We start from the raw sequence: 15,996 nt of genomic DNA, 5'->3' as shown, positions 1-15,996 counted from the left end.
TGGGTAGACAGCTGCCTTACTAAAGTCAGGGGCATGGGTGAGATGATTAAGAACTAAAGCTCACAGAAGAAAGTGGATGAAGGACCAAACTTGAGTCAATGCCTATGTGCCTGGAGAGAAAAACAGGAGCCAGGGAGCCACACTTGAAAGCTAAGAGGAACGAACTAAGAGTGTTATGCGAGCATGCTAGAATAAGGTCTGCAGAACTAACGTCAGGAAATAGCTGAGGCTTTCAAAAAGTGGTTAAAAGCTACAAAACGTATATCCAGAGCCAGATGAACAAATAAAAGTAAGGTTCTGAGTGTGGAAACTCGCTCTTTGCAGAACATCGTGAGTGAAAAGAATTGTTCCAATTCCACTTTTTTCCCCCTACCTCTATTTTCAAAAGGAGAAGTACTATGAAAAGAACTGAATACACATAGAGAAGAGGAAATTGAAAACCAAGACAGGTGAAGGAATAGGAAATAGGTACCTAGCCCTGTGAAACAGGTTCTGGATGCCAGTTCAGACCAAAACCAAAACTGAATTACTTTGGTCTTCTTGAACCTCTGAGAGTAAGTAGTGTCAGATGAAAAGGATTGCGATAGGTATCAGAAGCCTAAAAATGGGTAGATGCTGTCAAGATCATTAGAAAGAGAGGAAATTTCTGGAAACTCCAGAGCAGTGGTCCTCAATCCTGGCTGCACATTGGAATCTCCTGGGGAACTCTTACCAAACCACTGCTGCCCAGGTCCTACCCCTACATTTATGATTAAAGCATGCTAAGGACATGATACCACCCTGTAGGATCCTCCCACAAGCACCCAGGGGTCAGAATCCCAACTGCATACAGATGAGTTCTGTCCATCCATGGCAGAATTCTTTAATGTAGTATTCCTAATCAGGTGAACGTTTTATGTTTAGAAAAGGAGTCAGTTTGGGTTTACGTAAGACAAGTCATCCTGAATTATTCTAGTTTCCCCTTGTGGTTTGGTTACTGGATCATAAAAATGAATCAAAAATTAAAAACCTCACAGATATGATAGATCTTTCTGCCAGTTGATAAGTGGGGATTGGGGGAAGGTCATTCTGAGCTCAGGAACTTGTTCTGGGAGGCTTGGGACGGACTAATACATGTGATCTACCACCTCGGGACCACCTGGGAGGCAAAATAGTGAGAATGTGGTAGCTGGGGAGGAGGACACAGCCTCATGAAATCATGCCAGCAGTAAAAGCCACTCTCCTGATCCCTGTGAATCAGGCAGAAAACTAAGGTCTGAGTCAAAAGCTCCTCTTTTGGGAGGGGATTCATCTAGGTGTAGGGATGGGATTCATCTAGGTTGTAGGACATGGACTTTTCATAATAATCGTTTGGCAGGTACCTTTACTTCCTTCCCCATATCTGTGTGCAAGTGCTCTGTCCTAGAAGCCCTGCCAGCTTTGAGTCATCCATCTGTACACTTTGGAAAGGCTAGTGTGAGCAGCCGTGGCCACCAGGATCTCCCCCAATTGTCCTCTTCCCTTTCTTCACCAGCGGGTACCTTTGATACGCTCCTTTCCAATCCTGTGAGCTGGGGGTTATTGTGTGTCTTTCCCTCCCTCCCCGCTCACTTGTTCCAAGCATCTCGAGGCAATTGGACTGTCAGGCTGAGGCCTGCAGCTCCCCCGAAAGACAACACGGAGGCATCCTAGAGAGCTGAGTAGAAAACTGCCCACTATCAGGACATCTTGCCAACAGCAGCTTGTGTAACTTTCTAGCTTAAAATAAAAATTAAATATAAATATTGTCTTATTTCATAAAGTACTTGAAGTGGTTCCCAAGAATACACACACTACCCAGGCAAATAGTGGGAGGTTGAGAGAATTAGAACACAGTGACAATAAGGTAAGCCAGGCACAGAAATGCCCTTCTTGGCCACCGTCGTTCAGCAGCAGCGTGCCACTAACCTGACTCTGTCTGTCCTGCTACCCCAGAAAAAGAGGGGTATGTTCTCGTACATAAGTTCCCAGGGTCCAAAAGCGGAGAACACGCCTGTCATTTAGAAGTGGCACCACGACCTGGAAATTTTCTTGTGAAGGTCCTCTCTCTTCTAGAAAATCACACCACAGCCTCACAAGGGGTGGACCCCGCGGCACTGTTTCTAAGAGCAAAGAGACAACCCGAAGGAAGAGTAAGTTCAACAAGGAGACTCATACCATGAAACCGTGTTACAGGAATGAACTAGAGTGTGTGCAGGTGTAATGACTGTAAGTGAAAATAAGCCAGCTGGAGAAAGAAATGTATGCTATGATATTATTAGATAATTGTTTTAAAAGCCAGGAAAATGGTAGGTATAAAAATAAAATACTGTATAAATAAGGATGGAGACCTATTAACGTTGGGGGGATAGGAATTTGGATATTTATAAATTTTTTAAAAATGCTTTATTTTTTGAGAGACAGAGACAGAATGTGAGTGGGGGAGGGGCAGAGAGAGAGGGAGACACAGAATCCAAAGGTGGCTCCAGGCTCTGAGCTGTCAGCATGGAGCCAGACGCGGGGCTGGAACCCACGAACTGTGAGATCATGACCTGAACTGAAGTTGAATGTTCAACCGACTGAGCCACCCAGGTGCCCCACAGAATATGGATATTTATAAATATTCTTTTTATTTTTCTGATGCTAAGAGAAAAGCAGCCGCTGTGATGTTGTGCACAAGACTAACAACAACATCGTTCATACACTGGCCATCACCTTTCATGTGTTTCTGTACACTAAGTTCCTCTAATCACCTCAACAGCCCCTTTGGGGCAATCCTTTCATTATTTCCATTTGTCACATGGAACACTGATGACATAGAGAGGCTCAAAATTTGCTGAAAGCCACTTAATACGGATGGTTGGGGACCCAGGCAGTTTGAATCCAGAGCTTGTGGCTTTAATTATCACACTATTCCATAAAGCTTCCTAAGATCATAGGGTGGATTGTTCGTTTTTGTATATTTGACCTCTCTCATTGTAGGCCAAGGGCATAGCCCAGAGGGCACTGCTGGCAAAGAAGTTCTTCCGAGATGAGGCAGTGCCGTTTGACCAACTCCTCTATGTGATGATCTGGCATGAGCTATGTGCACACACTGTGTTAGCTTTTTGGATCAGCACTCATGCCTCTCAATTCTGGATCTGCATCAGAGACACCTGTGGAGGTTTTAGGACTTTTAAAGTCTAGCCCCACCATACTAGATCATGGATAGGGCCTGGTCATTAACATTTTTAAAAGCTCCCCATATAATTCTAATGTGTAGTCAGAGTTGAGATCCACGGGTCTATAGAGTCTGGACAATACAGCATTTGAGGTTATGATATCTGGCAAGAGCCTCGAGTGTAGATATTTTGTGTTGAGGATCAAGGACAGATCAGTATATGGTGACTTTTGTGATCAGACGGCAGTTAGTGTCTCATGAAATGAAGGCTCCTAATCGTGAGAAAAGAATGCAGGGGCCTCCACGTACCCCATCATGCCCATGTGGGCCTCAGCAGGATAGGATCTATCTGGCCCATTCTCTTCTTTAAGTTTTCTGAAGGGTTGTTTAAGAAAATTTGCCATGGTGAGTAAGCATGGGAATGGGGACTGGAAGCACATGTATCTGGCATTTGCCATCTCTGGTTTAAAGGAATAGTTAAGCAACAGGACAGAATCTTCCTCAGAGGAGAGCTCAGGGTCCATTCCAGTCTCCTGACAAATAGATACCAGAGGCCTCAAGGATCTATGCCATGGGTAGCAAATTAACCTAGGACAGTGGTTCTTAAACTTGTGTATCAAAATCGCCTAGAAAACTTATTAAGAATGGGTTACTGGGTCCCACCCTTAGCTCCTGACCCTGCAGGTCTTTGATAGGGTGTGAGGATTTGCATTTCTTTTTTTTTTATTTTAATTTTTTTTTTAATTTTTTTTGGGGGGGGACAGAGAGAGACAGAGCATGAACGGGGGAGGGGCAGACAGAGAGGGAGACACAGAATCGGAAACAGGCTCCAGGCTCCGAGCCATCAGCCCAGAGCCTGACGCGGGGCTCGAACTCACGGACCGCGAGATCGTGACCTGGCTGAAGTTGGACGCTTAACCGACTGCGCCACCCAGGCGCCCCTAGGATTTGCATTTCTGAGAAGCCCATGTGATGGTGCTGATCTGAGGACCACTTTTTGAAAACCGCAGGTCTAGAATAATAAAAGGGATTTGGGGCTTCCTATCCACTCTGCTTATCACAGACACACAAACAGAAAGATTGGCTCGGTAAAATAAGAAGGGTTAAAGACTACTGGCTGTGTCATGCACAGAATCCCATGAGGAATGTGTTACTTATATAGGTTAGCAGGCCCATCCCCAGATACTCTGATTTGATCCATCCAAAGTAGAGCTTCCAAAGTCTGCATTTTAAACGAGAATCCAGGAGACTTAGAAGAAGATGGATCTGGACACTTTGAGAAATTGGATGTGACCATACCGTTAGGGGGTTAGAGTGGGTTGGCACATTTGAACCCAGAAGTGTGAATTAAGGGATAAATTAACATCAAGCTATGGAGAGGATTTCAATGCCCTTCATGCTCTTCTTAGTAAGTCTTCCGGTATAATTTATTAGATGGAAGACAGAATTCACATGCCTATGCAGTCTGTGAATGCTTCCACAGAGGAAAAGCCGGCCAAATACACTGAATGGCGACTGGTCCCAGAAATGTCTTGACAGGCTGGAATCATGGTTCAAAACTAATATAAGGATAGACGATAATAAAAAAGAATAGTCAAGTCCTGAATTTCAGCTAAAGGAGGGAGTCTTGTTCAGAAAGAAAAGCCCAGCTTCTCCACAGTCCCTATCACTTCAGAGTCCTGGAGAACACTGTCAAGACAGCAAGTGCCAGGAAGAGGTATAGGTATCCCCAAAGCTAAGACAAACTGAGGCATTGGGTCACAGTTGCTGTGTGCACATGGCAAGGGAGGCGAGTGTTCCCCTCTCTCCTACTCTGAGCCAGACCACACCTGGAGCTTGTTGTGAGATCTGAGCACCATTTTTGGGGAAGCACCGACAAACTGAAGTCTAATCAGAATTGGATGTCTGATCATAATGATCTGACATACAAAATGGCGGATGAAAATGTGACTGTGTGCTCTGGAGAGGAAAAGGTTTGCTGGATAGGATAGGGATGGTGCTGGTTCCAATGCAGGTGTTGATGAAAAAGAAATTATTCATCTCGTCCTCTGTCATGGCAGACGGCAGGTCTAGGAACAATGTGTCCTACTGAGACAGATTTCAACTCTACATGAAAAACCCTCTAGGACAGACTTCTTTGGAGATGAGGTTGTCTCGTGAGCCTCGGTACTCATCCCTCCCCCAGGGATAGTCAGCAGTATCCCAGCATCAGGCCAGCCATCCAGGTAGTCAGATTGGCCGGCATTAAACACAGAGGTCCGGGATCAGCTATTTGAGGGCATTGTGGTTAGAACCCACTTCCAGAAACCTCTGATCAATTTTTGGATTTTAGAGCCAAATAACCAAAGCCCTACTGTTGATCATGTAACATCTTGAAAATCAAGGTGTTTCAGTGGGCATCATTTCTAAGGATTTGGATAATTTGGATTTGAACACCCAGGATTTGAATAATTTTCTTTTACCAAAGAAGACCAGAAGATCAGAAATGGATATTCCAGTATGTATTTTTCTGGTGTTAATTCCGGAGATAATTTTTCGATATATTTTACCGGGAAATTTTAAGTTAACTAGAACTATATGCCCTCTGGTCTTCATGCGAGTTGTTTTCAAGGATGGAAGCAAAACCTGTTTCTCAGCCAAACATGACCAAGTGTGTGAGTGCAGACCCCAGGCCTAATAGAATAAAAAATAGCTGTGTTATACGCCACTGTTTCAAACCCACTAGTTAATATTAAGTTGGTTTCTTGGAAGGCCAATGATGAATAATGTGGCTTTCTTTCTTTCTTTTTTTTTTTTTTAATAATGTGGCTTTTATCTTTTTGCATTTATGTCTTGTTCAAAGTAAGCATGCTGCTTTGTTGATTTCAAAATCTGTTCACATTTGTGTTACGGATTTGGGGAAATGTTAATATGTTTTAAAATTCCATAGAGTCCTTATTTGTTTGTACTTATTTATTTGGTTGCAAGAAAAGTATAGGATCTAATTTGGTATTGTATATGCCACTTTCAGGGAGCCAGGAGAGGAGGAAACGGAACTAACATCTGTGGAGTATCTATTCTGTCCACACCAGACACCTCGTCCTCATTTTTCATTTAATCCTCACGATGCCCCATTTCCTCCATAAAAACCCTAAAGATCAGAGAGGTTACTACATCTGTCAGGGTGCACAGTTTATAATAAGGGAGCACCGATTCAAACCTAGGTCTGGCTGCTTCCAAGGCACATACATCTTGCTGTGTACGTCTCCTTTGCATTTTTTCCTAAACCATGTATTCTTTTTTATGGGAAAATGGCCAAAATAAATCTTAAAATCAGCCTTGTTGCCAAAAGGCGTGGCAGTGCCATGATCATTTATTCTTCCCCATTCTTGGTGGAAATCAGAATTCTGTTTTCCCTAATGGAAGCCCCATGCTTGCATGTCTCATGCCCACTGGACTTTTAGTTGGAACGCCATTTTCACCTGGGCCTGACCCCTCTGCTCCTAAGGTGAGGAGCAATGGTGAGAGAGGACCTAGCTCATCTCAGAAGCACACAAAGGACATTTTTAAAATTGACCTAAGCACATTGAGCTTTTCACACCTGTTGGATTTGGCAACAGGTGGTTTGTTGAAATGAAAGCAGGTCCCAAACTAAAATCTGTAATGCATCACAGTTGTATGAGCAGTCATACAAGCTGTTACTGTAAGTTTGGGAAGTCCCAGCAGTCTCTCCCTGGGGATTAGACAGAAGCCCCAGCTGCCCGTCCCTGGGGCACAGACAGGTACTTGCCAGAGAGGGCAGGTACTAAGCATTCAGCAGGAGGATAGGCCCCCTTCCCCCCGCCCCCAACTTGTCAGATCAATGCCCAAGCGATGAAGGAAACTTCTGAGGAGGTTGCAGACATTCTTTTTTTTTTTAAGTTTATTTATTTTGAAAGAGAATGCGTGCAAGTGGGAGACAGAGAGAGAGAGAGAGAGAGAGAGAGAGAGAGAGAGAGAATGAGAATCCCAAGCGGGCTCTGCACTGTCAGTATGGAACCCGATGCGGGGACTGGAACTCATGAACCCGGAGATTGTGACCTGAGCTGAAGTCGGACTGAGCCACCCAGGCGCCCCTGCACACATCCTATTTCTTGATCTGGGTGGTGATTATTTCAGTATTTGCAAATTGTAAATTTGTAAAATTTCATAGAGCTGTCTGCGTGGTTAAGATTTGTTCACTTTCCTATGTGTAAGTTATGCCTCAGTAAAAAAAAAATAAGGGAGGAAATAAATTCTTATCCTTCACAGCATGTTCACAGCGTGTGAGCAGGGAAACTATTATATTTTATACAGACCCCTTCAGGTAGAGGTTTTCCACGGAAGGGTCATGGAGAGATGGAAGCACCAAAGCTCTTTTGTACCCGCCTCATCATCCATACACCCCTGAATCAGCAGCCCCTGGCCTATATCTGTCGCCCCTAAAGGCTTTGTCCTCCCCATTTTACTAGGTCCGCACCGTGAAGTCAGCTAATTGGAGTAGAAGACACCAACCTTCAGTGTGACCCCTCTTTGTTAAGGTCCTCTGTATTGGGACTCCCGTCAAGGTTTTCCCTCCGATGACCCGGGTCAGCCCTTGGGGTCCCCTAGGGGGACACAATAACAACCTCATTCCCCATGACCACTTTGCTCCTAGGGCACCTTAGTCTCAGGCCTCTGTTGCCCTCACACTTTGACCTACCGTGTTTTAAGTATGTCCTTTCCCCAGAATTTGACCTCTTTTGTCCTTTGAGCCATAAGTGAACTGAATTTTAACTAGTGATTTTAACTGAATTTCTGATGAGGCGAGGCAGGAAGGTTCTGGCTGATGAAACAAGACATATTTCCCCAGGTGATAATCCCAGGCTCACTCCGGATGGATGTGGGAGGGGCTGGAGTCCCACCCTCTTATTTCTCTGAAGGAGAAAAGGAGGCACCACGAAGCGTTTCTGTACTTGAGGAGAAGCCTTACTTCTAACTACCGACTTAAATGAGTATGGTGGTTGGCCTGCTCACAGCCCTGGCCCTGGTAGCTCTCTCCTCCAAGGGGAAATGCAGCAGAGCTGAGAGATAAAGATGACCCTATATATCAGTTGACTCTGGGACAGGGTTATTGTGTTTCTAATTTGGCAGTTTCAGGATTCCTGCGACTCTTTTTTCCCTGAGGATTCCTTTCTGTTCTTGCTGCACCTGTTATACAACAACCCTCATCCTGCACTCTCCCTGTCAGAACCTCAGCTTTTTAAAACACGAAAAGAATACTGTCACACACAAACAGAAACCCTTGGTTGGTATTCCCAATCCACTGTGGAATCAGTTGTCATGGCAATGGCTGCACCCCCACCCCCACCCCCAACACACAGAGTTCATCGTTTGGGGTTCCCGTCATGTTTTTTTTCCTCTTCTCTTTCTTAAACAGCAACAGCCAACATGCTATTAAACAAACTATTAATATATCTGTACAGCCTTTCTTGGCAGTTTTGAACTTGACTGCACTGGCTTCTGACTTCAATTAGTCATGACCCACAAGTAAAGCTAACTTTATGAAGAAGCTGGGGTTGGTTTGGTTTTAGTTTTAGTTACTGTTGGATCTAACAAATAATGAATACAGAGATTTGGGGGGGTTTCTATGAAAGCAACATGGGAATTGAGTTCTACAGCTACAAGTACCTTTATTTTCTGAGATGTTGATATTTCTCATTGTGTTGGTTGTAGTTGATGGCTTTAGCATAATCATCTAAAAAATTTTTTTTAATGTTTATTTACTTTTGAGAGAGCAACAGAGTATGAGCAGGGGAGGGGCAGAGAGAAAGGGAGACACAGAATCCGAAGCAGGCTCCAGGCTCTGGGCTGTCAGCCCAGAGCCCGATGATGTGGGGCTCAGACCCGCGACTGTGAGATCACGACCTGAGCCGAAGTCAGACGCTTAACCGACTGAGCCACCCAGGCACCCGAACATACTCACTTTTTTAAGCTTTTATTTAAATTCCAGTTAGTTGGCACAAAAACAGACACATAGACCAATGGAATAGAATAGAAACCCCAGAACTAGATCCACAAACGTATGGCCAACTCATCTTTGACAAAGCAGGAAAGAACATCCAATGGAAAAAAGACAGCCTCTTTAACAAATGGTGCTGGGAGAACTGGACAGCAACATGCAGAAGGTTGAAACTAGACCACTTTCTCACACCATTCACAAAAATAAAGTCAAAATGGATAAAGGACCTAAATGTGAGACAGGAAACCATCAAAACCTTAGAGGAGAAAGCAGGAAAAGACCTCTCTGACCTCAGCCGTAGCAATTTCTTACTCAACACATCCCCAAAGGCAAGGGAATTAAAAGCAAAAGTGAATTACTGGGACCTTATGAAGATTAAAAGCTTCTGCACAGCAAAGGAAACAACCAACAAAACTAAAAGGCAACCAACGGAATGGGAAAAGATATTCGCAAATGACATATCGGACAAAGGGCTAGTATCCAAAATCTATAAAGAGCTCACCAAACTCCACACCCGAAAAACAAATAACCCAGTGAAGAAATGGGCAGAAAACATGAATAGACACTTCTCGAAAGAAGACATCCGGATGGCCAACAGGCACATGAAAAGATGTTCAGCGTCGCTCCTTATCAGGGAAATACAATTCAAAACCACACTCAGGTATCACCTCACACCAGTCAGAGTGGCCAAAATGAACAAATCAGGAGACTATAGATGCTGGCGAGGATGTGGAGAAACGGGAACCCTCTTGCACTGTTGGTGGGAATGCAAACTGGTGCAGCCACTCTGGAAAGCAGTGTGGAGGTTCCTCAGAAAATTAAGAACAGACCTACCCTATGACCCAGCAATAGCACTGCTAGGAATTTATCCAAGGGATACAGGAGTACTGATGCATAGGGGCACTTGTACCCCAATGTTCATAGCAGCACTCTCAACAATAGCCAAATTATGGAAAGAGCCTAAATGTCCATCAACTGATGAATGGATAAAGAAATTGTGGTTTATATACACAATGGAATCCTACGTGGCAATGAGAAAAAATGAAATATGGCCTTTTGTAGCAACGTGGATGGAACTGGAGAGTGTGATGCTAAGTGAAATAAGCCATACAGAGAAAGACAGATACCATATGGTTTCACTCTTATGTGGATCCTGAGAAACTTATCAGGAACCCATGGGGGAGGGGAAGGAAAAAAAAAAAAAGAGGTTAGAATGGGAGAGAGCCAAAGCATAAGAGACTGTTAAAAACGGAGAACAAACTGAGGGTTGATGGGGGGTGGGAGGGAGGAGAGGGTGAGTGATGGGTATTGAGGAGGGCACCTTTTGGGATGAGCACTGGGTGTTGTATGGAAACCAATTTGTCAATAAATTTCATAAAAAAAAATAAATAAATTCCAGTTAGTTAACAGACAGCGTAATATTGGTTTCAGGTGTAGAATTTAGTGATTCATCACTTCCGTACAACACTAGGTCCTTATTAGTATACTCAGTTTTAAAGAACTTGGTGTTAATGAAAGGCACAGGAGATTATGTACTTAATAATTAACCAAAGGTTTGATATAATATCTAGCTGATAGACAATTATGTAACATCCGTCTTCTAAAATTAGACTACTTGGGGGTGCCTGGGTGGCTCAGTCGGTTGAGCGTCCAACTTCAGCTCAGGCCATAGTCTCGCAGTTCATAAATTGGAGCCCCGCGTCGGGCTCTGCGAACAAACAGCTCAGAGCCTGGAGCCTGCTTCGGATTCTGTCTCTCCCCCTCCCCTGCTCATGCTCTGCTCTCTGTCTCTCAAAAATAAATAAATGTTAAAAAATTTGTTTTTGGATTGGATGTAATTTTTTTTTTATTGTTGTTAACATGCCTGGGAAAATTGTACAGTTTATTTGAACTTAGTGCGTCACATAAAAGACTGGCCTGCTGAAGGCAAAACCAAACATGTCTGTCACCCATAACTCAGGGCTGTGGATGAAGGGGTTCACCCCTGAAGAGCGGCAGGTGGCAGGTGGCAACCCAGCTAGCTACTTGTAAGGGGTGTCCCTGTGTCTGCCCTGGTCTGTCCCCTTCTCCACTGTAGACACGCTGCCATCTTAGAGATTGGTACTGTGCTGGGGGAAGGGATGGGGCAGTACCTCTGCAAAGCTGGCGTATGACATGCTTCCTCCAGAGTCTTTCCCGTCAGCTCCTCAGTTCTGTAGGTCGCAGAGTTGGGCAGTAGCGCGTATCGCCAGACCTGACTATTAAAGCACGCTCACTTCCGACAGCAAGGTTAAAGCCCTGGGGTCTAGCCTGAATTCAGTCTCTTGGCAGCTGCATGACTGGGCAAGTTATGTAACTTCTCAGAGACTCAGTTTCTTCTCTGATAGATGTCTGTGTGCTTAAGATTTGTTCACTTTACTGTGAAAAGTGAGCTAATCCCCTCCCATCAAACGGTTGATTAAATGAGATCGTGTTTATGGGAAACTCTTACTCTAGGATGTGGCCGTTAAGTAGTGTGGACACCACAGATGATTATCGTTTCAATTACTAGTATACTAGTAGATGATACGGGAAATTCTGTTTGCCGTTACAGTTGTGTCACACAATGAAATAGTGTTTTGAGAGGATGTCTCCGAAACCTTTGGCAGAACAAATCCTCCACCCCATCCCCTCAAAAAACAGAGATTTTTTTTAATTGTAGTAAAATGCACATAAAATCAATTTTTAACCATTTTTAAGTGTACAATTTAGTGACATTTAGTAATTCGCAGTGTTGTGCAACTATCACCATTATCTAGTTCTAGTTAATCACCCTTAAAGGAAACCCCATAGTCATACGCTGTTTCCCGATTCCCCCAGCCCTCGGCAACCACTACTTGGCCTTCTGCCTCTAAGGATTTGCCCACGGTGGGTATTTCGTATAAAGAGAAACATATGTATATGGCCTTTTGTGTCTGGCTTCTTTCACTTAGCATAATGTTTTCAAGGTTCATCCATGTTATATCATGGATCACTACCTCATTCCTTTTAATTCCTGAGTAATATTCTGTTGTATGGATATATAGCCTTAGTCCATTCGGGCTGCTATAACAAAATACTACAGACAGCAACAGAAACTTATTCCCCACAGTTCTGGAAGCTGGGAGCCCAAAACCTGTTCAGGTTGCAGACTTATTGTATCTGCTCGGGAACTCTGTGTGGTCTCTTTGATAAGGGCATTGATTCCACCCATAAGAGCGGTGTCCTCAGGCCCTAGCTGCCCACCAAAGGCCCCACCTCCTAATGGCATCACATTGGGCTTAGGATTTTTAACATAGGGATTTGGTGGTGGGCAGGGGTGGGGGTGGACACAAAATTCAGACCACAGTGTATACCATAGGTAGTTAATCCATTCGTCACTTGATGGACGTTGTGTTGTTTCTGCCTTTGGCTATTGCCAATAGCATTGCTATGGACATTTTTGTACAAGTTTTTGTTTGAATACTTGTTTTCAGTTCTTTGGGGGTATGTGCCTAGGAGTAGAATTGATGGATCAGATGATTGTGTTTAACTTAAAAAAAGACTGCCAAACTGCTTCCAGCCGTGCTGTTGTACCTCTTTATATTCCTACCAACAATGCCCGAGGGTTCCAGTTTCCTCCAGCACTTGTTATTTTCCAGTTAAAAAACGATGCTTAGGTATCTCACAGTGGTTTGGGATGGTTTGTATGTACTGATTTTGTGTGGGTCTGGACCCATGTTTTTCTTACTAGTGTTCGTAATTCTGTCATACTGCAAAGCTACATGACGAACCACCTATACATGATTTCCAATAAAAGATGGGTGTAAAACATCTTTTCCTTCACAGCTCCTGACATGGCTAAGCATGGCTCTGTAATCTGTAGTGTAGACAAACCACTTGTAGAGAATCAGTGGCTAATCATAGATGGTGTCTGATTCCTCTGACCTTTCTGTAATCCTTTTCTTTTGCTTTTAGAGATTTCCTACGGGTCATCCAAAATGCTGTTAAAACATATTGGATAAGAACTGAGCCACCTGCCTGTGTGGGACTTCCATACTCTCCTGTATTGTCTTCGGATGGCATTTTGAGTTGCATCGGGGCCAAGTGACCTGCTGTTCAGGATGAGTGATGAGAAGAACCTTGGGGTGTCTCAAAAACTGGTCTCACCTTCAAGGAGCACCAGTAGCTGCTCCTCCAAGCAGGGAAGTCGACAGGTAAAGTTTAACCAATGCAAATTTTAAGATGCAAATATATACCAAGAAATTTGCAGATTAAGATGTGTACATTTACTTGGAAACCTCTACTATTCAGTGTAATAGCATTTGCTTTCAGTCATACCTTAATTATATGAGAAGAGTAAATTTTAGGTAATTTTTAAAAATATTTGAGAGAGAGAGAGAGAGAGCACTTGCATGCATAAGCAGGGGAGGAGCTGAGGGGTGGTGGTGGGAGAGAGATAATCCCAAGCAGGTTCCATACTGTAGGCTCAGAGCCTGATGCAGGGCTCAATCTCATGAACCATGGAATTGTGACCTGAGCCGAAATCAAGAGTCAGATGCTTAATCGACTGAGCCACCCAGGTGCCCCAAACTTCAGGTAATTTTAATAATGCAGCTTGAGTGCTCACCAGATGGGAAGGAACTGTATTTGGCTTTTTGCGTTATTTCATCCAATCCTTGGAACTGTCCTCTGACACAGATATTAATATCTCTTTTTTTCCCATGAGGAAGCTGAGTCAGACCAACTGAGTTATTTGCCCAAGGATACACAGCTAGTAAGTAGCAGAATAAGAAACCACAGCTCAGTCTGACTCCAGAGTCCACACTTTCCTTTGTACCCTACTAACCCAAACAAAAAAACCCCACAATCACTTTTCCAGTAAGTTTAATATCCTCTTGCCCTCTTCTTCCTTCCCTTTATAAGTCATTTACGACCGCTTCTGAGCGCAGATTGCCCTGCTGGTGACTTTGAGTCTCACCTGCTTTATTTCTCCATGGATGAGGGAATCGAATCCACAGAGCAGTGGTCAAAAGGTATTAAGTAGGAAGAAGAGAAAAGTGAAACAAAGAACTGAATCATTAACTCCTAAATAACTGTCAGCTGTAATTCTATGTCATTTCTTGGTTTTCTTTCTAATAAATCTGTTGGCAGAACTCGCGGGTTTTAGGTCAGTGGCGGTAAATGCAGATGAATCATTATAATTCTACCACCATAAGTTCAGTAGAGAGAGAAGTTGTGTCAAGAAGTTGTGGCTTCACAATCAAAACGGTCTCTGAGCCTTTTCAGCATCTGCTGGCTGTGTTGGCATTATCTTTCCCTCATGGGAAGTGCTGACCTAGGAATTGTCCCAGAGAGTTCTTGGTTCCAGATTTGGAAGCACCGATCAGGCGACCTCCCACGGCAGGCACGTCCGCACATTTATGACACATCATCACGGGTCTCTCCGTCTGAACACTGCCTGGGCCATGGAGCTTGCCACCTCATGGTGCTGCTTCATGTCATCAGAATCTGTGATTGTAGACACATTAGATTTTGCCTGAGGCTGGACATTCACGGAGCCCTCCAAGATCTCCTGTGAGGGGTTTAGGAAGAAAAATTTTTTCAGCACAGTAATCACTTCTGTCTCTGATTAAAAAAAAAAAAAAGGCTAAAATTAGTCCTTGGCTAATGCATCATGACTCCTTTTGGAGTTCCAGTTTCGTAAGGGTAGCTGTATGCTCGCCCTCCTTGCCAGCTTTCCATGGGGGTGGAGGGGTAGGGGGGGTGGTTCTTTCCCTGGCCAAAATTCTGATTGGGATTAGAGGTTGAATATGTGATCTTTCCCTCACTCTTTGCACCTAGTAGCATCCGCTGATATCTCCCTCTTGGATAAAAGGAGAAAGAACATGATTTATTTATTTATTTATTTATTTATTTCTAAAGCTCATTTATTTATTAAGAGAGAGAGAGAGAGAAGGAGCAGGGAGGAGCAGAGAGAGAGAGAGGAGAGAGAGAGAATCCCAAGCAGGCTCCATGCTGTCAGTGCAGAGCCCGACGCAGGGCTCAATCCCATGAAGGTGAGATCATGACCTGAGCCAAAATCAAGAGTCTGGTGCTTAACTGACTGAGCCACCCAGGTGCTCCAAGAACATGATTCATTTCAATGGCCAGTGCTTATAACACCAGAGGAATTGGAACAGTGCAGTGACATCCTACGATTGAATACCACAGAAACTTCTTTTACTGTGTTATTTGAATTGATTAATTTTGGTTTTCAAAGGACTCTTTTGAGCTTATGCCATGAAGACTAAGAGGAGGGGCTCTCTCTCTCTCTCTCAAAATAAACAACAAAAAAGAAATTTAATGTGAGCAATGTTGAAATCTGATAATCTGTGCAACAACCTACTTGTTTTTATTGTTTTTATTTTTCCATTTTTTAATTTTTTAAATGTTTATTTATTTTTGAGAGAGAGAAACAGAGACACAGAGCATTAGCGGAGGAGGGGCAGAGAGAGAGGGAGACACAGAATCTGAAGCAGGCTTCAGGATCTGAAGCTGTCAACACAGAGCTCAACATGGGGCTTGAACTCATGAACCATGAGATCATGATCTGAGCAGAGGTCAGATGCTTAACTGACTGAGCCATCTAGGTGCCCCCAAACTACTTGTTTTTAAAGCCCCTGTTCAAAGTCACTATTAGCTAGTTCTGTTCTTTTCACTTCGTGGGGGAGTGGTGCAGAAGTCTGATATTGACTGTAATGGACTCTCTAAAAGGCTGGTTTTTCTCATATGCTTTGGAATTATGGTTTAGAGTGTCATCTTGAGTTTGCCTCTCCATGTTCTTTCTCTGCTACTCACCCTGCCGTATCTAGGGATCTGCTAT

At 43.7% G+C, this 15,996-nt stretch overlaps 1 protein-coding gene across 6 annotated transcripts in view; it reads left to right on the top strand.

Annotated features, from left to right (window-relative positions):
* OSBPL3 (oxysterol binding protein like 3) overlaps positions 1-15,996 on the top strand; it is a 179,300-nt gene that overhangs the window by 76,121 nt on the left and 87,183 nt on the right. For all 6 annotated transcript variants that reach the window (XM_043589106.1, XM_043589109.1, XM_043589108.1 and 3 more), the window contains one exon: positions 13,110-13,348. In XM_043589106.1, the coding sequence (XP_043445041.1) occupies positions 13,256-13,348 (93 nt within the window). In that variant the 5' untranslated portion in view covers positions 13,110-13,255. The remainder of the gene's footprint in view (positions 1-13,109; positions 13,349-15,996) is intronic.

This window comes from Prionailurus bengalensis, chromosome A2 (genome assembly GCF_016509475.1).
Source record: "Prionailurus bengalensis isolate Pbe53 chromosome A2, Fcat_Pben_1.1_paternal_pri, whole genome shotgun sequence".
NCBI classification, from domain to species: Eukaryota; Metazoa; Chordata; class Mammalia; order Carnivora; family Felidae; genus Prionailurus; species Prionailurus bengalensis.
This window is presented reverse-complemented; position numbering and strand designations above follow the sequence as displayed.